This window comes from Sturnus vulgaris, chromosome 1, assembly GCF_052056855.1.
Source record: "Sturnus vulgaris isolate bStuVul1 chromosome 1, bStuVul1.hap1, whole genome shotgun sequence".
NCBI classification, from domain to species: domain Eukaryota; kingdom Metazoa; phylum Chordata; class Aves; order Passeriformes; family Sturnidae; genus Sturnus; species Sturnus vulgaris.
This window is the reverse complement of record NC_142243.1, coordinates 44702739-44727729: the sequence shown is the minus strand read 5'-3', so window position 1 is coordinate 44727729 and position 24991 is coordinate 44702739. Positions and strand designations below refer to the sequence as shown.

The following is a 24991-nucleotide window of genomic DNA, read 5'->3' as shown; positions in this document are numbered from 1 at the left end:
TTCAAGATACCTGCAGAAGTTTCTTGCTCAAGCCACCAGGAAGAAAGCAGGTTAATCTGCTTAGGTATTTAGGAAAATTCACTGTACCAAAATCAGTTATTAAGCATTTGCTGCTATGGAAAACCTGGCCCCAGAAAGCCTGTCCTTGGCCCTGGATATGACCAGGAGCCTGGTCTTGAGCAAAAGGAATAGCTCAGTAATGGGAAAGCTGGCCGGGCTACAATGCACTATTCCTTCAAAACCTGAAGTGGTGATTCCTCCTGGACATTTGTGATGCACGTTGTGAGATTCACACCAGCCAGAGTGGAGGCCCAGCACCTTAACCCCAAGGAAATATGGTCCCAGTGTTGTGCTTCCTTTGCCTTCTCCAGTGGAAGGGCTGTGACCTGCTATAATTTTTTTGTCCTCATTTCCAGAACTTTTTGTGAACCCAGTAGAAGTTACCAGAGCAGGGGTAGAGTATTTTTCCTGCTAAGGTCACTTTTCAAATATCTTGTATAGGACATATAACAAACAATTTCCCCTTATCAAAAAGTAATATGGAGAATAAAATCATGTGAAAGGAGACTGTGGCTTTTCCCAGACCTTGGGAGCACATCCTGCCCTTGAGGTTTCAGACATTAGAGAATACACATAGTTTAAACCAATAATGTACTACAAAACAATACATTCATACCAATTATGTGCAGGGCCTTGATTTGTCAAGGAAGTTTTGCAGATGCCTGTCTTCAACTAAAGACCAGATGGATGCAGTGCTTCTAGAAGCAAAGGCTAACTTGGATGATGTTTCATACCAAGTTTTTTTGCAGGTGGAGTTTTGAAGTCTTTCACTGAGTCAAATGTGCTTAACTTCTGGTGTATGTTCAAGTTCTTTGGAGAATTTTTGTAGTTCCTCAGAGGGCATCCATATATTTTCTATTTAGAGAAGGGACAGGGATAATACTCATCACATGCTGCCGAATGAGATGACACCTTTTTGTATGTGTATTTCTTCCAAACGGTTTCCACTGCCTGCAATGAGCCTGGTTTTACAAATAAATTATTTACACAGCCTGCAGTTAGCTACAATGGACACACAACTGAGCAACAAAAGCTGCCATAATATCCACAGTTAGGTCTTTCCTGCTCAAAAGTAATGGAATGTAGCATGCCAAAGGGTGGCTGGAGGGAGAAAAGTTCAAAGGCTTTGCAAGTAGTCAAAGACACTTCCAACATATAAAAGTTTCAGCACTTAAACACGGGGGTCTAAATATTGCTTTGGTACTGATACTAGTGGTAGAAATCCCTGTGCAGGGCAGTTTGCACATAGGGAACATCACATAAAAATGTAACAGAGTATCTAACAACAATTTTTCTGTTTCCCACAGGAACACTGTCAAAGGCATTGGATAATTCATGGACATGAGACACAGGTGTGCATGCTGACATAGAAATTTTCTTATTTCAAATTACTGGAACATAGGTCAGTGGTGATTCAAGCCCAAGGCTAGTGGCTGCTGTAGGATCAGTCTGGCTGGGGCTAACGACTCAATTTACATATTTAACTGCTGAATTAGGCCTTGATTGCAATATTGTCAAAAACCATATACACTGTTTCTTAGGCACAGCCAGGTAGAAAAGAAGGCTTTGGGGAAAGAAAGAAATGTTTGACAGGTAATTTTTGTTTTATATTGCAACATAACAAAGCAAGCTGGGAACATGAAGCCTGGGAATAAAATCCCAATCCTACTAATGTCAATGGGGGTTTTGCCACTGAACTCAACAGGACCTGCATGTCAGCAACATTTCCTGCTCCCCTTGACACTGGGTCCCAAAACACACACGTGAATTTGCACAGGCTGCTAAGTCTTTGTTCCTGAAGCTTCATTTCTGTTAGAGATGGATGAATAGACTTTTGAAAGGGAAAATAGAGGAAAGTCACATTTGTACTCCTGCCTATTCGCCCTCCCTCTAAAACATCTCTCTCAGGGCTTGAGGCAAACAGTACTGAATCTCAAACAGATTAGACAGATATGGTGTCACACAATGGGGATCACTTCAGGTCCAAAACACAAATAGTTCACAACGTAAGATGGAAGTAATACTGTGGGTATATATCAGATTATTGTTTTAACAAGGTGGTAAGGAATTTTAAAAACAAATCCTTGCAGTATTTTCAGATTTGGCTAAGCATACATATTTATAAGTATTTTCCTAATATCTCTTGGTTTTCTAGCATACTAATCATGGACATTGTTACCAGAATGTCACACCACTGGTGTGTGAATGCTTGATGAATATAAACACTGTGAAGAATCCATGCTCATTAATTTTGAAAAATCTACAGGGTTCTAGTGCAAATAGCACCAGTATAAGTATAAAATTGTAGGTGCTTAATGCCAAGAACATACTCAGACTATCAAATGACATGTGCAAAGGCATGAATCGCTTGTTTGCAAACAGAAAGAGCAAATATAATAATGTAACTGTCTATTGGCTTTTTATTCCAAATTCAGTGTCAAGGAGCTTGTAAACCATGACTTGAAATTCTACAGCTGCAGGCCTATCCCACATCTTTCTGTGTTTCAGCAAATCTGCAAGAAAAGCACAGAACTTTACACAATATGTTAGTTGTTTGTGTTGCTATATCCTGAAGGCAGAAGATCCCCACCCCACAGATGTACCTCAAACTTGTTAGAGTTCACACTATCTGTGAAATCCTACCAAACTGCAATGCCTTTAAGGGCATAAATGTTCATTGAACCAGCAAATTTAAAATAAATACTGCAAGCTATTCATGGGAACAATCTCAGTTTTGGAATGGCAAGAGTCATCCAATTCACAGAGTTTTGCTTATTCAGGCAGCAAACAGCAACTCTCCCTCTTCTATGTGTGTGTGCAGCTGAAATCTCACTAAAGGGCACATCAAGGACACTGGACTACATCTGGTAAGAAAATGTATATCCTATTTAATTTCTTTATAAGGTGCATTGGTTTGCTTTTAAAGTCCTCTTTTTAAAGGTCTGTTTTCCAGGACAGAATCACAAAACAGAAGGCTGCAGCTTTTTTCAAGAAGGCAGTTTTTGCTGAGAAACTGAAGCAACAACCTTTAATTGAATTCTGGGAGAAGGAAGTGTTGAGGGACTGCTTGCTGTGAGCTGCCTGATGGGCAGGCTGTTACCAAGCCACGTGACTCTCAAATACAAATGCCTCAGCCCAGTGAGTATCCCAAAAAGCTTTGTACATTATACACTGCATAGCCAGAGGCTGTTTACCTTTCTCATTTTTAAGCAAACCAGATGGAATCTGTTGCTGGATAACCACTCCCTGCTGCTATCTTTGCTCAAGCTAATACCTGGCAATCTAGCAGAGTACAACAAAAATGCTCTTTTCTTTCTTCTCTGTGAGTCTTTGTGAATGACAGAAAGACACCCTCTGCTGATGTGTATCAAGTGATCCCCAGTACCTTTAAGCCCATGTCAGCTGTATATTTCTAGTTTGGATGGATTAATTATACATGGCTTCTGCAAGCTGAGAGCTCTCTGTGGAAGCAAGCAGGCTCATTTGCACTAAGGACACAGTACCTAGTGGTCACAGGAACAGAGGGTTTGATAGGAGCTTTTGAAATCATCTAAATTACCTCTGTCTCCCCTGAGAGATGGTTTTTTTTTGCATTCGGTGCTTCAGTGGCAGGCTTAAATCCTCCTAACTAGTCTGTTCTAGGGTTTCAATACCCTAGCCTGATAAAGCATTTTTGCCTGATGCCTAATGTCAAGCTACCTGCTCTTTAAATCCATTTCTTCACGTCTCATCTACTACACTGGGCAGAGAACAGGTTATTCCCTTGCATCTGGCAGCAGTCTTTCTTGTACTGTTACCATGCCTCTTCACTTGCTCTGAACGAGCCACGTGTAATTGTATTAACGAGCCATCAGTGCATACCATCTTATTAATAACACCTAATTATTCACAGACAGCACTTGGCAATAGAAAGAAAAGCTGGTGGGTGTGGGTTCCTACCAGAGGCAAGAGGCATCAGGAGGTAATGCTGCTCAACACCTTTCAGAATGTACTTAGGACTGGGTCTTTAATACAGGAATTTTACAAACTCACATTGCTTATCAAATGTTTAAGAGAAGAGGAATGAGCCCCTGGGCTTGCTTCAGACTGGAATGGAGTGCAGGCTTGTGCTAACCCTTTCTACAGGGTGAACTTCACTGCAAAGACTTTACTGAGAGGCAGCCAGGCTGCCAGTTAACACTGGGGAAGGCGAGCTACACCCACAGCAAGGGGATACAAGACTTGTGACAGTCTGTGTTATAAGGCACAGACACTCACAGCCATTTTTGCTCATTTTACTACAGCGAGTGGCACACACTTGCAAATAGGAAACTCTTTCCATTGATATTACTGGGCATCATGCCAGGCTTCCGAGATGAAAGAGTGATACTTGGGAACACACTAAGTGATAATGACATGAAGAAGCACTCAGATGGCCTTTTATTTCCGATGCTGTGGTGACAGGTCTTCACACAGACCCCAGTGCTGTAAGTAAACAAGAAATAAAAGTCCTTGCATTTTTCCAGGAAAATAAATGCCTGAGGAAGAAAGTCCCATATAGAGGTTGTGCAACAAGAGCTTCAGCAGTTACCTGTCCCCACATTATTCTCTAGCTTATATGCAACTTGGAAGCCCTGAGTGAACAGTGCATGCATGGCAAATTATAATGTGCACGTTTTATTACAGAAAATGCAGACATATTGTGACTCATGCTGTAGGGCTTAAATCATCACATTAGGTCTTTATAAAAAAACAGAGATCGCTCAGCCTCATGGGAAAGACATTTGCATCTTCATCATTACAGAGGCAACAAACTTCATCCATAAAGATGTGCCTAGAACAAATGGCAGCAAATTGTGGACACATGTTTTGCTTTAATTGGTCCTCATCAACTCAATCTAGCTAGTGACTTCAAAGAGCTTTTACTAAGAAACCTCTTCCAAATTTTTTGTTTCAATCTTTTTAGGTTTTTTTTCTTTTAATGTCTTAAGAGATTTCAGATTAAATAGAATCTTTGAAGATACAGTATGAAAGCACTACTTCTTTATAGTTTTACATCACATGTTTAATTACTTATTCATAAATTATGAATGACTAGAGGTAAAGTAGCATAGCCCAGAGCCCCTGTCCTGGGCCAAGTGTAGCGCTACAATTTTCACAAACTCAACCTCTTGACAGCTGGGATCAGATTCAAGCCAGCTACAACTCTGTTCAAAAGAGCAGCTGTTGCTAGTGCCATTTTCACATGCTATTCTTGATCAGCATGAATGGATGGAATGTGCTCTTTTTGGAAAGCACAGCAAAAGAATATGGATGTTGATAGAATGCTTACATAACTCATGTGAAATTCACCAAAAAACCCAGACATAAAGCTACAATCAAAATCTTATTTATATATGGGTCTGATTTTTAAAAATACACCTAACAAATCCCACTGTTTGACATCAAACCAATATCTATGTAAGTCTTTTCTTCCAGCCCCAAAGCCAAGAAGCCCTCTAGAGTAGAGTCCTACTGTACTGTCCTACTATCTCAGACACTGCACAAACAGCTGAACACAGCACAAGTGAACAGAGGTGGAAAAGAATTCACAGATGACTCCAGCCACTACTGGCCCAGTAGCACAGCTGGGAGTCAAGCAAAACGTGGCAAGCCTCGTAACAACACACCAGTTTGGAGGTGAAAATGCTTCTTCCTGCATTTTTTTGCCACAGGCACATCCACAAGCACACACAGAGTCTTGTCTCTCCAGCTGATCGCTGTTTCTACAAAACCCACCAACACTTTGTTCCAGCTATCCTAGGCTTTCTATGATTATGCGTGCCCTTTGTTCATATTTGCAAGAATGCATACATAGGGCACTTCGCTCTATAGCCTTGAACCTCAATCACTCACTCATGCCACAGCAGACAAGATAAAAACACTGCCACGTTATGGAGGCAACACCACAGACCCACTTGTTGCAGTTGCAGATGAGGAAGGCAGGCAGGTAGAAGACATTGGTGAATCAGCCCAAAGCAGAATATCCTCTTGTGATACTTTTCTCTGAAAGTCTGCTTTTTCTTCAGCTGTATAGTAGCAGCAATTTTTCTCTTTTCTCCAAATGAAACAAATAAGACCATGCTGAAGGCCCTTCTTATACCATAAAGAACAGTTACAGGAAACACATTAAAGTAATTTCCTCTTCCTTGGACAGAATGCACTCTCTTGGAGTTTGTTTTTAGCACTGTGATGTAACTGGGGAAAAAGTGAGCTTAGGTAACACACCTCAGTGCATCTAAAAGAAAGCTGATAGAATAGAAATTCAGTAACTTGTCACAGGTCTTTTATAAACCAACCAGTGAAAAAATACATTCCAGATGCCCAAAATACGTCTTATATAGATATAGCTGCTGCTGCATTTGTTAATGAAAACTATATTTATTACAAATTTTTGCTGCACTCAGACAAATAAAGCAGTTTTACCTGTCATTAGAAGTACTAAGTTCAGAATCCAGCTTTTCAAATTACATCACAGAGTTGACAATATTGTTGCATAGTCATACTATATATATGTGTGTGTATATACATATATATAGTTTTCTAAGTTTTTCCCTCTTTGTATTCAGTATTCCTCTATTTGCCACCTATTTCTTCAACATATGACCCTGAAAAATACAGTTTAAAGCAGCAGGGATAACAAAGGGGAATGCTGCCAAGCAGGGAAGCATGGTATTAAATAACCCAAAAATAGTTTCAGAAAGACTCAACACTGTGATAGGTTGGACAGTATACCTTCCTTCTTTTCCCTACATGTTAGTAGAAATGCATTTGTAAGTTCTGCTTCATATTTTCTTTACAGTGAACCTAATGTTGGTCCAGAAACCAAGTTACCTTTAGAGTTAAATCACATTTCAACATGGCAATATGCAGCAAAGTATTCTGGGTCCCTAGCAGTAGTAAAAACACCACTGCTTTCAGTGGGTTTCTCCTTGAGATGATGTTCCCACACTGAACTCCAGCCAGGCACCAAATCTCTGGGACCCAAAATTGTGCTGCTGGGCATGTCATGTAGGCACATCTGACCTAGCTTCATGCTCAAGCAGAATAACCTTGGGTGCACCTTTGGGGCCTCCCCTCTAATATCACGAGGACACACTTTACCCTGTGTCATAGGAGAAGCTGCAAATAGGGATAAGAACATCAACCAACCTAGCAAAGCAAAAGACATCTCTCACTCTATACCCTGATGATCATGATTAAAGCAAAGATATGATAGTAACCAGATTTCTGTAACAGCCTACAAAATATTTCTTTTCTGTTGCTTTGGCCAGAATAAGAGAAATCCATATAAAATTGTCTATGAAAAATGTATATTGGAGTGAGACATTCTGCCAAATGGAAGTGCCAACATTAAAAAACTGGTTTGCTTTTTTTTTTTCATTTTTACTGGAAATTAGAAACTTCCCTGGTAAAACATGACAGCAAGGGGTTATACTTATATTTTGTTAGTCCTGCTTTATTTAATCTCGACAAATTTGAAGAAACGTTGTTGCTTATGATGTTTGCACTGAAAACTGTCAGTTTACAAAAATGCCCCAACAGTGTCAATACTGTTATGCACCTGAAACCTTCCTTTACTTCCATGAACAGGGGAGCCAGCCCCTGTCTACACAGTCTAAATTCCACCTGATGTTTTTGCTGGACTTTCATATCGAATGGACTCTTCTGAAAGCCAAAACTTAGAAAAAAAGGAAACTTGTCATCTCAGGAAGTGACACAGAATTTAGGTCTGTGTGACCCTAGACTTTTCCTCACTCACACATCTTTTATTGAGTGGTGACCACCAGAAATGCCAAGTGGGATGGATCCCTCTTCCAAAAACATTGCATTACTTCTTCCAGCCACCAACCTCTGCATTTACATCTCATTTTCTGAGAGTGATAGTTGCCTCAGTTTCAAAGCACAGCAAGTAAGTTCTATTCTTGTAGAAAACTCTGCAGAATCATCTGATCCTTCAACTCATTTTTTAATACACCTCTAAATATCTCAGACAACAGGGTAATTTAACTTCCATATGGTTCCTCCAGGTACCTGAAGCAAGACACATGGTTAAGCACTTCCCTGAATTGTGCCCTGCATAAATATTACTATCTTACATAAGGACTTGAATATTTCCTTTCTTACAGAATACAGCAATATTTACTTACTAAACAGTTGGCAATAGAGGACCTGTAAGCTTCTCTTCATGGTATCATGTGGTCTTGCTGGTCTGCCAGTTTATTCATGATTCTGTCAAAAAAAAAAGGCAAGAGGAGAAAATTTTGTACAAAAAATACAGGCTGCCTTTTTATACCTGTTCATTACAAAGTCACAGGAAAATTGTATTGATAAGCATTGGGAAATTACCTAACTACACTTTGCTTGCTTTAGGCATGCTCTCCAGAAGCTTAGCAGGGAAGGATGGAGTTATGGCCAAACAGGGAACAATTTCTGAAGAGTATGTGAAATAAACACACTGAAAATTACTTTCACGTCATGCTTATGGCTTGATAAAATTAATTTTATAGTAGTCTTTTTAGTTTGAAGGAAGGGTCCTCAGTGGAGAAGCAAACACAAGATGCAGACACCACCATACAGCTGTGCTGGGCACATGGGGCTGTAGTTTTCTCCCTGAGCCTCCCCTTTCACGTCCCTCAAGAAGTACAACATGGAGAAAACTCCCATCCCTCCCCTTCCCCAACGAAAATTTCAGTGGTGCCAAAGTGGAGGAGATCCCAAACTCTGCTGGAATGGTAGCACAGAAGGCAGCTTCTTCCTGGCATTTTTAGCTTTATTTTAGTCAGCTGCTGTAGGTCATATTCCTTCCTGATATACCCCACCAGCTACCTGGGCTAGAGAACCTTCTCTCAGTCTCTGGACATTTTCTGTTTCTTCTAAACTGAACTGTCTTGGTGCAGAAGGGGATCTCGTAATTCTTGTGTCTGCTGTCTGAAAATGTGATGTGACAAAAATATGTGACCACCTTACCTCCCTGCCTTTGCCCACTTGGGGAGCAACTAATAATACTTTATGTGTCCTCAGATGGTATTTTCAAATACTTGACATGGATATTTTTTCACCCTGGTTTAAAAGATATTATGAAAAAATAAATCTCAATCATGGTGATATTAATTATTCACATTGTGAGGAAAATAAATGCATAAATCAGAAGTGAAAAGCAAATGTGGTCCCAAAGCACTGCTGCGAGTAATGTCTTACTGAGTACCCAAAGACAACACATCAAGCTCATTTTTCCAGAAAAAAAATTTTGCTAAACATTCAAAACCAACAGTGAAAAAGCAAGACACCGAGATCACCTCCTTGAAAGGCCCTTGGTCAATATTAAAAAGCATGTAGTATCCTCTAGCTTTCAGTTCAACACATTTTCATCTTCTGAACTCCTAAGGGACTCCTGAGTCATTTTAACATGCATATAAATATTTCAGAGCTTATTTAAAATGCAATCTTGAAGACATAAGATAAACAAGTCAAACCAATGAGTAACACCTTTGAACTGCATAAATGCTGCAGAGCTTGTGAAAACAGAGCTATAGTTGACTTTTATGTAGAAAATTCAAAAGGATCATGACTTCTCTTGCCTGTAACAAAAGATGCTTGGGTTTTGTTAAGTTATTCCACACGAAAGCTTATGCACACAAATGCTGTGTGTTTGGATTCCTCCACACTTTCCATTTAAAACTGGACCTTAAAAACATCTCTGTAGCTTGCAGAAATGTCAGTATTTCCAAGGCCTTATCTCCTAAATAGAAGCAATCACCTATAAATTAGCTTACAATTTCTTATCAGAATCAGCATTAGATTCATGCTACAGTTTTATTATGGAAACTTGCTCAGAGACTTCTGTTTACCCCTTTTTCCTTATGGTTTATCAAATGATGAAACAGATGCAGGAAAAAACCTCAGTCTTTATGTATAAACAGACACCATGTAATCTATTATAGCACTCTTCAAAGATGTATATACAAAAGGTCTGTGTTTAGCAGCCACTAAGATATTAATAAAAATACACATGGAAAAGACAAGAACCAGATAAGCCATGGACAATGTAGAAACTATATAGCCAAGTACTCTTACAAAGTACAAATAAATTAAGTTTGTATCAAAACAGGATTTACAAGCACTAACCCATGTGAAGTCATAAAAAATACAATGGAAAAAAGGGAGAATCTGAAATTGCAGCCCTAAATCCACATTACTAACTTTGTATAATTTGTACGATGCTTGGCAATGTTGATGTGATGCAGTTCTTGGCTATGAACCACAATTCTTTTGAATTTCTTTTCCACCTCCATATTAATGCTACCCTAATGCTATAATAAATAAAGGTATTTGCTCATAAATGCTGGTATTGTGGTCAAAACAAATTGCATGCTTTTGTGTATATATTTACTTAGACCAGTAATTTACCCTGTGCTAAGAAATATGAACTAGTGTGCATATGGGCAAAGAAACAAAGGTTATCACTAGAAAACTTTACTATGTTCTTCTGTTGGTCTTAGTTAGAAGATTTATCCTTTTGACCACATGGCCATGAAATTACACGTAGCCAACTCAGTGAACAGGCATAAATGAAATGTTGCCACGAATTTACAAAGTCTCAATTTCTTCAAAGTCCTTCTTGTGACTTGGGCTTAATAGAAGATAACATTTCAGTCGGAAGGGACCCACAATGATCATCTAGTTCAATTAATTTAAATGTAAACATTTGGAAAATAAATTTCCAAATTTAAAAATTTGGAAAATTTCCACAGTTTTTAATACCTTATTTCTTGTGTACGGGAAATGTGCTTGAAACAAAGATTTGTTTTCTTGTGAGGCAAGAGACATCTAATAAGACTTATTTGTATAACTCTGGAATCCCAGGAACCCCAGTGATGGTTTTCCAAAGGCAGGGAACTGCTTGCAATGACTATCAAGGCTGCACAAAGTTGAGGCAGATGAACCAGGCCAGCCATCAACCACTGCTGCACCCACCCAGGTGAAAGCTCCAGCAGCTCATTACCCTGACTTAAACAGGAGCTGCCAGCAGGCCAACAGGGCCTGCTGATTTGTGAAACAACAGTGCAAGGTAATCTTTGCACCCTGGCATAGATTGCTCTATCTCCAGCAAGCCTGAGTGGAATAAATCACCTAAGGTACCATACTTTTTAACTTAAGAATAATAATTCCTTACTTATCTCCTCCACATCATACAATTTTAGTCTTTCATTAGATCATTTAGAATCCCTTTTTCAAGCTGAAGAACTCCTGTCTTTTTTCACAAAGAAGATATACCTTATCTTGATTATCAATGATAATTGCGATGCCTTAAGCTGAACTTATCCATTCCAGTTCAGATCTGAGAAGTAGGGAACAAAACTGTAGGCAGCCACCAAAATTTGGGTGTGTACTGGAGTTTCATAGTGCACAGTTTCTGTTTCTTCTCTACTCTCTTCCCAGTTGTGCCCATGATTCTCTTTGTCTTCGTCACTGCTCCTAAACTCTACTCTGCTGTTTTATAGAGCCGCCTGCTAAGTAACAATAACTGCTCTGAAGCCTTTCCTCAGGTATCTAGAGCTAGGATTAATTTTTGGCTGTGGATGTGACTTTGCAATTATCATCGTGGAATTTCATCTGCCATTTTTACCATGCAATCATTTACCACCTTGATTTTTCTGAGAGATGGCAATGAAAGGCTGAATTACTATTATTATTATTATACTACAAATATATACTTTTATATACTACATTATTCCATATATACAATTATACAATATATACTATTATATACTACAAATATTCCTATCATATATAAGGACTTCTGAAGTTGCCACTGTTCCTAGAATAATACCTTCCAATCATGGAAATTCTTCTGTACCTCTAAGAAGACAAAGCAAAATCTCACAGTCAGACATTTCAATAGCTGAAGAGGAAATCTCCTTTCTGAGTATCAACCCATGTCCAGCCATCAGGATACTCTTTTCAGGGCCCAGGAATTTATCACAATCAAGGAAGGTTACAGATTGAGTGGCTGGTAGCTGAGAGTGCTCTAGTTCACCAACCCATGTCCTCTTGGGTATTTGAGTATGTAATTTTAGGCACTAATAGATTAGCAAAGTTTTGCATATGCAGGTGGAAAATGCAGACACACAGCCAGTTCCTGACTTTGGGCAGTTTAATTTAAAACAAGAGTACTGCCACCCGTTTTAAATATGCAAACTGTCACAAGAAAAAAAAATATGAAGAATGAGCAGAAACAGAATAGTTTTGGAAAAAAAATTAGTTGGAAAATGTATGCTAAACTTCAATAATACAAAATCTGATGGAGTCTATGAGTTTTGTATCCATTTTATGCTCCTCACTCATTTCTTCAATACTTCCCTGAAGTTTTTAGGGAGTAGACTTCTCCAAAATACTCATTTGGAAATATACTGAGCCTTAATGCTTGAGAAGCCATTCTGAGTATTTGAGGGAATTCTCTGATACAAATATACCTGACCCCTGAGATTTATTTTTTTTTATTAAGTATTCTAAAGTTAATTTCCTAGATTTTGGTCTCCAAGTAAAAGGGCATATCTCCAGTTGCTCTGAACTCCCTCTGAAAACCAGGAAATACAGGTAATTATTACTTTTGTTGCAGTTCTGTATTGCAGTTCATATTGGTGTACCTTCTCACATACTTTGAAACAAAGCAATAAAGTTAGTGCAAGTTTGTAGTCAAATCAATTTCAAGTTTGAACTATTCATCTTCCATAGTTAAATTAGACAAAATTTGTATCTAGAAAAGGTGTCACATGCCTAGCCATAGACACCTGCATATAAAAATACCGGTTAAGCACTTGGTGTCTGAAATGGACTTAAGTATTTTGCATTTTTTAGCACACAATATTTCATATATAGTTTATCTTACCAAAATGATGAATAGATGTGTGAAATCCTTGTGGACAGCTAGCAATACTGTCTTTCACAGTAAGTGATCCCCTCAACATCTCAGTTAAATTAAAGAGGACAATGAAGACATAATGATGGATTGAAGACAAAGGAGTCCCAAAGAGGAGACAGCTCCCAGCCATTCATTATGTCTGATGGGAAAAAAATGCCAACCAGGACTTAAATTAAAGAAGAAATAGAGGAGAAAGAACAGCTGATGCACGTTGAGGCAAAGCTAACAGCAAGTGGAGAACTCTTTTTTGTTGTCTGTCAAATGGAAACCAGGAGACTAAAATAAAGCTGAAAAGTGGTAATGAAAAGTGGAGACAAGCAAAAGACATGCCACTCCCATCCATGAAGCACATAAACCTTGTTATGTTATTTCTGACTGCCTTCTCTCCACTATGGATCATTCTGGAAAGAAGAAAATGCTATATCAGATGGTTTTCAACAACAGTATTTCTCCATAAAATGAAAGTGAAAAAGCAGACAGACTCAGAGGTACTTCCATCTCCAATCTTTTTTGACTCCCCTATCAAAGAAACCCAGTCTTGATCTTTTCAGTATAATATTGCACCAGGATGTTCAAAAAATTCCTTATAAGACATCAACAGCAAAGGCTCTTCACTTACAACTCAAGAGAGCTGAGACTATCCCCAGGAATTACTCCCCCAGTGGAAATTCCATCACCATGGAATCATCCACTTCATCCACTGCATCCCCCAGGTTAGTCACAGTGGGTGTTCCAGTGTGCCTTCTAAAAGGAAGCAGGTGTCTTCTTGACTACACAGGGCTCAAGCACAACTTTGTGTTTTCTGGCTTTCAGGGTTTGTTTCTTAATTTTATGGCTTGCTTCCACAATCCAGATATTATTTTGCAAAATTTATGTTCCAAAAAGCTTCAGGGCATGGTAATAAAAAGATTATTAGCTTGCAGCAGTAAGATTCCTCCAAGCAAGAATTCTCTGTCCTTCAACATGTGCAACACTGTTTGCTGTGATTTATTTCTCACTGCTTGGAATATGCAACCCACCATTACCATCTTTCTTCATAACATTCTGAGTGCAGAATTTTTCATATTTATGTCCACTTTATACTTAGATTTTTCAGCACTTTTTGAAGTAGATTCCTCTTTGCAGATTTAAGAATGAGCAATTTGCATCTACTTCCACTATTACCCAGAGAAGTGTATACCCTTAGCTTTCCTAAGGTCTCCAAAGAGTAGGGTCTACCCTCAGGATATCACAGCTGATCAAAATCAGTCTTGGTGGTGGTGTGCAGGCCTGTCATATCTGCATAAGGAATAGCCAGGTGGGAATTGAACTAGAGCTACTACCATGCTTTTCTTGCATCCTATGCGACACAAACTTGGAAGCAGAGAACCTCAGAGCATCCACAAAAAACAAACAAAAACAAAAACAAAAACAAAGCCTCTCCCCTCTGAATTCAGATGCACAGCATCTACAATCCCCACTGGGCCTGAGGCTGCCTGTGTTTTTTCTTGCACTGGTGTTTGGATCCATACCTCCCCATTAGCACAATGATAAACACCACTCAAGAAAAACGCATGGAGAAAGCAGTGTCAGTAGAGAAGGGAATATAAAATTCGATTTGACAGCAATTGTTCCCTCTTCCTCAGCTTCCCTACTGCTCCATTAACTGTTGAAGTCCTCATCCCTCATCTCTCTAACACAACGGCTCCAACTCCTATGTTCCCACAGCCCTCCTCCCAGCGGGGACAAGTGTTTCCATGAACAACTCTAGGCAAGATGATCACTTAAGGACTACTGTCATTTGTGTGGCAAGTGGAGGACATTGCCAGCTAGCTCACCCTTCACCATGCTCCTTTATTCACATGTCAGACCTGGGGCATGCTGAAGAAAGGGAGAGGGAAGAAAGGAACTCTTGGGGGTCCACTGTCAGAAAAATAGATGGGCATGAAGAACCTCATGGTCTGAGTGACCATGGCCAGTGGACTTTGTTGGAAAAAGCGAAGTAAAACTACTGTTGCCTTTGGCTGTTTAATGTCTTGGCATCTATGGTCATCTCATGAGCAATCACTGAACAGCAAAAGGCAATCATTCAAAGGGCAGTGAAAATTGAGAGGCAAAATACCAGGGTGGAAATGAAAGGTCATTCGCAAGAGACATGATCATTTTGGAAAAGCTGTGACAGACAGGGCTACCCTCTTGGCTGGTTGTAACTGAGAAGTCCCAGAGATGGAGATCAGAAAAACTATAAAGCACTGGGCTACTAATGTCCTCCACACTACATCAATGGTGCAAGTGACTTTTTCTTAACTATTTCCTTGTTCCTAATTACCTAACATTAGGAAACACTTCTTATGCCAGCTCCAGTGGGAGAAAAGTCTGAACGTTGTTTTGGTTGCTTCTTGTTCTCAATGGTGCAAAGACTTGACTGTGTGTGTCTGTCTGTCCAGTTTTAAAATAAGAAAAGAAGAAGCCCTTCCTTTATATCATTCATGTCTGTGGAGCCCTGAGAAGCTAACATCTTCATAAAGATCAAACTGACTTAGCAGCTGTAGGGATAATTAGAATTTGGCCATTAATACATATTAGGAGTGGGTAGGAGAAGATTTCTGTGGTCATTTTAAAACTTGTATATGGCTGAATGTAAAATATCCTATGATGAAAGAGTGAAATATTTTTGTGAAATGCCTGTGGACACCTAGCAATATTTTCTTTCCCAGCAAGCAATCCCCTCAATAAATGCAAATATATGGGCATTTGAAACTTTGATAATGAAATTTTATTGCACACCTTGAAACATGCTGTTTTGGGTAACTGAAGGAAAAAAGTCCAACTTCTTTTGAGTTTTTGGGACAATAATCTTTCACAATGCAACATGGAAAAAAAAAGGTGGAACAACTGAGTCAAGAAAGTTATACAGAAAAAGTCCATAGTGAAAAGCACTTTTTACTGTTCTCTTGGAAAGATTTTTAAAAAATGAAATATGACAAATTTAAGACTAAGTTGTGCAATTTTTCAAAATTGTCTTTGTGAGTCTTATGACAGCCAAACCAAAGAAAATCTTTTAATATTAATTTCAAGCTCATGATGAAAATTTCACTGGCTGCACTATACCAAGGAAGCATTCAGCAGTGAAAATTGCCTGCTCTTTGGCAGAAAAACTTTATAACCAGAGGAAGCTCTCCTGCTAAAAGACTTTTTTAGCACACAAGTAAAGTATGTCTCTATAACTTCTGGAAAAATAAAGAAAATACAGCCTGTTCTTCCTTGGCACTCACAGCAGAGAATGGATGTAGAAACAAACTCTACTTCCACAGCACTCTTGTGATGAGTATGTTTTCCCTGAAGGATCTTCTATGGCATCTCACGGGCCTCAGGGTGTCCACACTTTCGATGTGACATTTTATTTACTCACTGAAACTCTCTCTGCAATGAGCAGGTGGATTGGCTCTTCTGAAGCCTGATGCCTGTGCCCTCTTTAAAATGCCTCTCGTGGGAGGATGGGGCCCATTCCTTTTTGGGAGTATTTCTCTCCACTGAATTTCAAAGGGCTGAAGGTTAATCAATTGATTTCAGCCCATACTACTGAAAATGAGGATGCCAACATCTGTAAAAGGAATCTCACCCAGAGCTTTCTCTCTCCAGAGCTGCAGGGATTTCAAGGCTTATGGGTTAACTTCTCTGTAGCTGTGTTAAACTATTCTCTTGTTTCCATTGTGTAGGATATACAATAAAAAAAAAAAAAGACTTAATGTAAAGGACAGGAAAGCAAATAGCTTTGCCTGCATTGTAATAAACACAGGAGAGTCTAAAAAGGGTCTACCTTTGTGAAGCAGCTGAAATCAGGCTTTTCACATTATTCAGCTTGATTAAATGCAAGTATTTCAAGGAGATAAGAAAAGCATGAAAAAGAGAAGGTACTATTTTACCTCTCTTATAGTATGACACTGTGTTCCTAAGGTGCATTGATTGGGTCAAATTTTCAAGAATGGAAAGCATCAGCTGTGCACGAAGAGAAGTATGCATGCTCTGCATGTCTGAAATTCAGGCCAAAACACCAGTTTCACAAAGATGCTTAAGTACTCCAAAATGCAAGCAAGTTCTTTGCTGTCATACACAGGCCCCAGATGACTTTAAAGGAAATCTACAGTAGAGATGGAAAGATCTCAATATAACATTTTAACTGCTCTTTAGTGAACGTCACAATTACCCAGCTTAATAAATAATCCTTAAAACACCACCACAAAGGAGGCTCAATATTGTGCATCAGCATTATCTGATTTACAGTGAACTAAAGATGCAAGCTAAGAGATGAAAGTGCCTCTAATTGTTTTGACAAAAATCTCACATACTGAGTTTTGGCTTTGAAAACTTCATCTGTAAAAAAGCTCCCTTGTACTAACTTTCCTCGAGAGACTAAGATTAAGGAGATTTGAAGGATGTGAAAGAAGAAAAATATCAAGATAGGCTAATTAAGTTCTGGACCATCTCTAGGGGAATTTCAACTGACCTGCTCTAAGATAAGCACAGCAGACCTGAGTCCAAGGCCCATCCATTCTGCCTTGCTTCTCAACTCCCTAGGCTGGTTTACATCTACAAAGCACAGAGGAAATAATAATCAGTGAAGGATGGCAATGTAGTGCTCTTCTGGCTCCATCAGGTGCTGAGCCCAGTTCACAGACCCACTCTTTCTGAGAACTGAAGATGGGTGAAAAACAAGAGCTTTGAACCAGGTCAGAGTGCCCTGACTGCATATTTTGGTTGTGGCCCATCCTATTGTACCAAACAGGACCCAACAGTGAAGAAGAACGTAACCACTTCAGCTGCCAAAAAATTAAATAAAAAGCAATAAATTCATTATTGTAATTTTGAATTGCATATATATTTTTAATGGATATATGTATAGATGATAGCTATGTTTTCTGTTTGTCTTTCCTTCCCTATTTATACTAGCATGAGTCTCCCAGTGACAAAAGGTTAAAAAAAAAAGAAAGAAAAAAGAAGAAAGGAAAAATTGTAATAAACCTGTACAATATATCTCCTTTTCCTTTTCAGTCAAAAGAAAAACATATTAAATTTCCCATCAAAATACACGTTCAAAATTATTTCCATGTCAGTTTGGATTGAATGTTTTGAACTATCTCTAATCATAATGTGTAAGTACAGCATAAGGATCTAATTTCACAATGACAGGTTATAATAGACACATACAAGTACCTAAGATTGAAAGAAACATTTTATTAGAATTGAAAAAAGCATAGTAGGAAATCACAATCACCTTTAGAATTCTTAACCATTCAGTCTCAATGGTGCATTAATGTATTTAACACATATTGCTAGCTTTTTTAACAGACCATAAATTCCAAGAAAGTCCAACATGGTTTATAATAATATTTTTAGTAAAAATATCAGAAAACAGATGTGAAAGGTTGGGCATTTCTAAGACCTTCTTGTGTGCTCTGCCAGAGTCTCTTGCCCCCATGACAGGGCGTTAGTTCAAGGGCAATCCCAACTGTGCTGTTTGCTGGTTCCCTTTGCTCAGCTATTTTATAGCACACATTCATCTTGAAATGAAGTCTATCACTTCAAAGACAAAGTCTGTCTGAACTAGCTTCTTCTATGAAATTATAACAACTTCAGCTCTAAGAACAGGAACATCTTTGGCAGATCTGGATGGATGGATGCATAAATGCATAATCATTTGACACAGAAAGTAAGATGATGTCTTGACCTACGTCCCTCTGGTTAAACCTCCTTCTAACACAGCCATTTACTACCTCCTTTATAATCAGACATTCAATATGGTAAGAAGAGAAGGGAGATAAAGTGAGCTCTGAAATATGACTGCACTGCTTTGGCGGGCTGATCAACATACACCGGAAAGTAGAAAAGTACAGCTGCTTAGACTTGACATTTCATCTCAGAGTTTATTATAACCGTGTCTAGTTCAAGGGACACCATTTATTTATCCTCAACTTTTCCAGGGTTTGATGTCAAAGGAAGAAATGGCCACAGAAAAAATAGGAGGCTACCAACCAGTGACCCAGCCATTAATAGCAACCCTTTTTATAGAAGACTATTTTGCACACCATTTTGAGACAGAGGGTGGAAATAAAACAAAAATTTAGCATGGCATCACACAGAAATATAGCCACATAAAAATTTAGGTTTGGAGGAAGGTGGCAAGAAACAGGCTCTTGATAATTTCCAAATTCTTCATTCTTCTGCCTACAAGGTTACTATAGCACAAACACTGAATTTCATTTGAAAATGCATGTAGTGCTGTCTGATTCAATAGGAAGAATTTCCAAGAAAATTAAATGTCAGAGCAGCACGGCTTATTGGTTTTACTCAATGTAAATTCACTTTTTATGCAACTCTGAATAATAATAATAATGCCCTAGTCTGTGTCAGCGTGATGTCTACAACTTAAGGCTTTGGAGAGGGGGACTGAAGGCAAAAGAAGGAGAGGTAGGGTAAGATGATTGGGCAAGATGCTAACCTGGCACTGACAGAGATTTAGCTCTACATGACAGGTCTGTAGCTTTAGAGAGGATTTAGCATGCAGATCACTGTGTGTCTTATTTTTTTTCCTTTTCAGTTTGTGCAGTCAGCAAGACTGCTACTGGCTAAACAGCTCATCTCCCCTCCTTCAAAAGGTTCACTGGCAAATATAGAGGTGCAAGTAAGCCAGAAGGAAATGCATATAAAAAAAAATAGGAAATCTCAAACCACCAGCATCTAAAAACACATTATCCTGTCAAGTAAGATTATGCTCAGATACACAGCTTATTCTAATAGGTTAGTGAAAACTCTCATTTACTGACTGAGACTGTGAAGTTCTTCCTCAGATAAAGCCCACTGACTCTGACAGGAGACTTCAGAATGGACACAGCACCTGGCTCAAGATTCATAAAGCAGTGCAAGCAAATGCCACCATTTGAAGAAGGTTGTTCTTTTTTTTCCTGACAAAGTAAGGAAGAGCCTAGACAGGGAAAGAATAAGACTGCTTAGGTGAAGGACTGATAGGTGGATTCAATAAATAAATATGTGCCTGAATAACTGACTGCAGTTAAAATGTGATGAGGACCATTTCAGGTGTGTCAGATACTTTTTGCTACACTGCAACTGCAACTGAGATGGGCTAAGCCATGTTCTGAGCTGCTGAATGCAAATCCAGAGTAATTCTAGTGACTCTGTCCCACCACAATTTGATTCAATATGAAAATGAACTGATGAAGGAAAATGGGGAAGAAGGGTCTTGAACAGAACAGGAGAGGATGTGGGGGACACTGGATTATTACAGCAGAATTTTTGCAGTTACAGACTTCAGTGAAACCCCCTTCTCACTGTGAAAGGTATTACACAGACTAACTTCTATTTGTGCATCTGAAAAGCATTCTCTGTACCTTTCTACCCCTCTCTTTTCCTACTAAAGAGACATCTTCCGTGAAACAGAGACTGCCTTTACCATATCCTGCTTGATTGTACCTTGGCTTTGCTTCTACAGGCTGTAAAAAAGTCAGGAAAAACATGTGTCTTTTGGGTGCAATGCATGTCTGAGCCATGAGCTCAGCCTTGAAAGGACAAAGATAGGGGATGTCCAGCCACAGCTGTATTGTGCGACAGGGTTCCCACCTTATCCCCAAATCAACTCACACAATTTGAGGCCACCCAGGGACACAATGAAGGATTCTTTTGAAATAAAATTGCTGCTTCTCTCTGCTTCAGGAGTCCCTGCTCCTGTGTGCTAAGATTACCACAACAGTTACAGAAGATATGAATCAATGGGAAGGAATTAGAGTCCTTTTGGTGCATCTATCCTGGCAGTGAAAGAAATCTGCACTGGCTACAGTCTGTACACGCTGCAACAATGCAAATAATAAACTTACATACCTTGGTTTTTAGTCGAATATTCAGCCTTGCTCAGTGTAAAAGCAAGGACTGACTGCACACATTCAGCAAGTCAAGGTCACAACAAGAAGGAACTTGGGGTTTGCTGCATCTCTGCCTCACCACTGGTGGCACTGGACAGTCCAACAAGACTGAAGTAAGGGCTTGGAAAACCACCATGGTTGTGCCTAGGCCAGTGGAAAGCTGCCCTGGGGAACTGGATTCTGTCTCTCCCTCAGTGCCTAATGCCAAGGAAGTCACAAATTTCAAACTCCATGCAGGCAGTCATTAATTGCATCTTCTTTGTTTGCTTAGAGCAGAGCATGGAACACCTGAGCTCTGAACTGTGGAAGCGTGGAGCAATTCCAACTGTGACGGACTCAGCAGAAGCCAACTCCAGAACAAAGAAAGGATGATCCAATGCTGTTTCTGGAAAGTCAGGGCCTGAACATCTCAAGTTGGGCATCTAAATTAAATGTACTTTGTTGACATTATGATTCTGTGCATAATTTCCCCTGCTGCATAATGTCATTTCACCTTATCGGCACATTGTGAAGATAAATTCATTAATGTTTTTAAAGTACTCAGATGCTGCAATAATGAGAGCCACAGAAGTGCTCCCCAGGAAATTAATAACTCTGGCTTCAAAGCTGGCTCTGAATGATGTACAGTTACAGGAGGAAGAGGTGACATAATGAACTACTATGATAAAATAAAATATTGATTCATCTGAGCACTGTTGACTGAAATCTCTCCATATTTAAGAGAGCTTTGCTTTGTACCCTTAAAAGGCTTTTAAGTGTAACTTACACAGGTTAAAAACAGAAAAAGATATTTGTATTTTTAAAAATATTAAAACAAAAACAATCCTCCAGAGAACTGGAGCTTTTTTCTGTTCTGAGCCCAGACTTTAACCCCTGAGTTGACTAACACCTGACCTTGCCTTACTGCTAGTCTGGTCTCTACTGCCAGAATACTGTCCACCTCTCTGTGTCTTTCTCCTGTGTATTGGTTCCATCCATTTTAAATATCCCATCGTCTCCTCCTCAGCACCCCTTTGCTCCTTCTCTCTCTGTCTCACCACTTTATTTCCACATATCAGTAATCTCTTTGTCCCTTTCCTAGTCTCCCCTCCATGGGGACCATACCCCAGCCCTGTCCTTTCTTAATCATTTCAATACCCAAGGCAACCACTTAGGCCATGGCCACAACCTTTGCACCTCCCCCATCTGAAGCATGCTCCCTACTGACAAAATCCTAGGACACCTGAAATGCAAAATCTGAAGAAGCATACATGGATAAGGATTTTTCAGACCAGAAGGCATTCTAATGTGGCAGTTTTCCACTAATATGAGAAAAGCTCTAAACTTGATTTCCACTACAGAAATCCCCCTTAGCTTTTGTCCTGCATTGTCCTCTCTCCCTGATATATTTCAACTTCCTGATCTGTGATATGGAAAACCCACAAAATAATACAAGGTGATTGCCCGTCCCCCTGTTTTGTTCATTTTTTTTCTCTCAGAGACAAAATTATTCTTACTGAAATGAAAAAAATTACAGACTAAAATAGGCATCAGGCAACCCTCACCAGACTCAAGGTCAACAGAGTCTTTGTCTATATTTTTCTGCATTCAGGAAGACTCTGACCCACCAAATCAGCAGACACTCAAGTCTTTGCAAGGGGACAATCAAACCATCAAGAAGGGGAAGTCCTGTAGATAAATGTGTCTGATTCTTCATCTGCTTTACTTCAAATTATGTAAGCAAACTTTCTGGCTTCTGCTGGACCATATACAGAGAGCTGTATTTTGATTTGCAGGATTTATGACTGAAGCATTCGTCAGTCTCATATTGAAGGATATGAATGCAAATCTTTAACTTAAATATATTTAAAGAAATTAACTAAAATAACATATGGAATACTTTTGCAACAAATGCATTAATTGTATGCAAACTGAATTAAGTCTTTTATTAGCATGTAATTGGGAGAAATATTAATACATTATTTTAATTTGAAAAAATCATATGTTAGAAGCTTTGAAACAGAAAGCTGCATAATGGCAGCTTTAGCATTAAGATGTCATTGTAAAAATGAATGTATATAATGAACTCAGAAAAATAGAAATATAAGTGTCTGATCCTTTCCTTGTTTGCTGTACATCTGCATTGGAGTTTATCTATTGTTATTCAACTAGCTAATCATCATCTTTTGTGTGATGTGCCTGTGTTTTTACTCCGAGAGGCTAATCTGTGAAGACATCTGTTATTTGGTAGATAATAGGCCATTTCAAGTATCAAAGCCCTGCAAGGCATTTCTGAAGAAGGAGAAGTAGATACATCTGTTCCCACCAGGTAGGAGTACAAGAGAGCATGCTGTAAAAGCAGAACAAAACTTTCACTTGCTATTCACTAGAAGGCTAAATGCACACGTAACAATGCAAACAAAGTGCAATTCTATAGTAGTTTGTTAGGGCTGGGGGTGAGATTGACTTTATATAAACCATTTAATGTTTTCTTGAGAAAACAGTTTATCACACACCGAAGAAGAGTGGGATTTGTCATAGTGATCCTGGATCTATAAACCAGGCACAGTCACAAAAGCAGTGGTCCACTGAATCTGACATTCTTTTGTTGAAAAAAGTCAATATGAGACATTTTGAGGGCAATGCAGATGCTTGATTATTCATTTGGAAAGAAAATCTTGTGCCATTCCTCTCTAATAACTTATCTGTAAGAACCAGTTCTCTCTGCATTCCAGTGAAAATATACCACGTCTGCATTATCCATGAATCAACTAAAGCTTTAAATAATCCTTCTTATCACAGGAAGAAACAGGACATATCTTTATGTTAGAATGTCTAAGTAACTTAGCACACAGCACCTGAATTGTGCAAGCTTCCATTTCTTACATCTTCATCACTCTGTTAAGTCTTTCCCATTGTGCTCTGAATGTAGATGAGACCCATATATTCAGATTTACCTTACCTAGGGTTTGTGATGCTATAACTGACATCTGACTGCTCTGAAAGCAAGCTGGCCACGCAAACAGCACTATGGATTTCAGTAGGAGGACAATTCGTATATGTGAGCTTAACATATGTGCAAGTTCCCACAAACTGGAAATTCAAGGACTAAGGTGATTTCTTACTCCAGTTTCACCTACTTCTGCATTTTGGAGAATCATTGCTTACACAGGAGTTAAAGTTTTGGCTTGTTTTTCTATTGCCTCAGCTCACATGCCTAGAATATTGCAGCAATAGCAGAGTTGATGCAGTGTTGCCCTAACCTCTGATTTTTCAACTGTAGAAATATTAAACTGAAGAGTGACATACCATGTTGACACTTTCTGATGGTGTGTACAAGTGAAAGTGTTGTTCAGTGAGATGAGTTAAGATATTCTTCCCATCCCAAATTTTTTTCTTTTATTGAGGTTTCAGATATTTGACTACTCTTCTTGAAGGGAAAAATGGCATTTCAACTCTTTTCTCAGAAAAATAAGGCCCCTTCCAGTTTGGTGGTTAAGCTAGTTATCCACAGCGTAGACAAGTACTTTAACCATCACTCTGCTGAGTACTCTGACCATAAGGCTTCCTTCCCTGCCCTCCTAGAGCTATTTTTCCATTTTGTATAAATAAGACACAAAATCTGAGCCTCCTCTCTGTAATGAGAATGCCCTAAAATCTCCACTAAATGGAAAGATGAGTTTCTCTGTCTCTCTCTCTGGCCATGAACACCAAACTATTTATCTGAGACAAAACGGCTGTAGCAGGACTAAGATGCACTGACTGACTGTAGCCTGTTAATTTACAATTGAGGTGAAAAGAATAAAATTACACATATAAATTTAAAGGTCGGGTAATTGTTTCCTCTCTCTATTTCTTGACTGAGACATCTATGTATCAACATCAACAGCCTGAGATTTGTGGTCAATAATAAATCCTGTTCACAACGTATGCTCATTTTGTCAGAGATATTAAGCACACGGATGCAAAAGAACTGAGCTAACTTGTGTTGACAATATTTTGGCTACAGCAAGAGTTGGGAAAAGACTACAGATGCTGTAAACGATTAGCAGGTACCTTGAAAGCCTCTCCATGTGATGGGATGATTCCAGTCAAT

The 24991-nt window shown here is 39.0% G+C and overlaps 1 protein-coding gene across 1 annotated transcript in view; it reads right to left on the bottom strand.

The window, feature by feature from the left end:
• The window catches only part of TMEM108 (transmembrane protein 108), a 169624-nt gene that overhangs the window by 77089 nt on the left and 67544 nt on the right, over nt 1-24991 (bottom strand). The window contains exon 3 of the mRNA XM_014878410.2: nt 8229-8310. Within this exon, the coding sequence (XP_014733896.1) occupies nt 8229-8268 (40 nt within the window). The 5' untranslated portion in view covers nt 8269-8310. The remainder of the gene's footprint in view (nt 1-8228; nt 8311-24991) is intronic.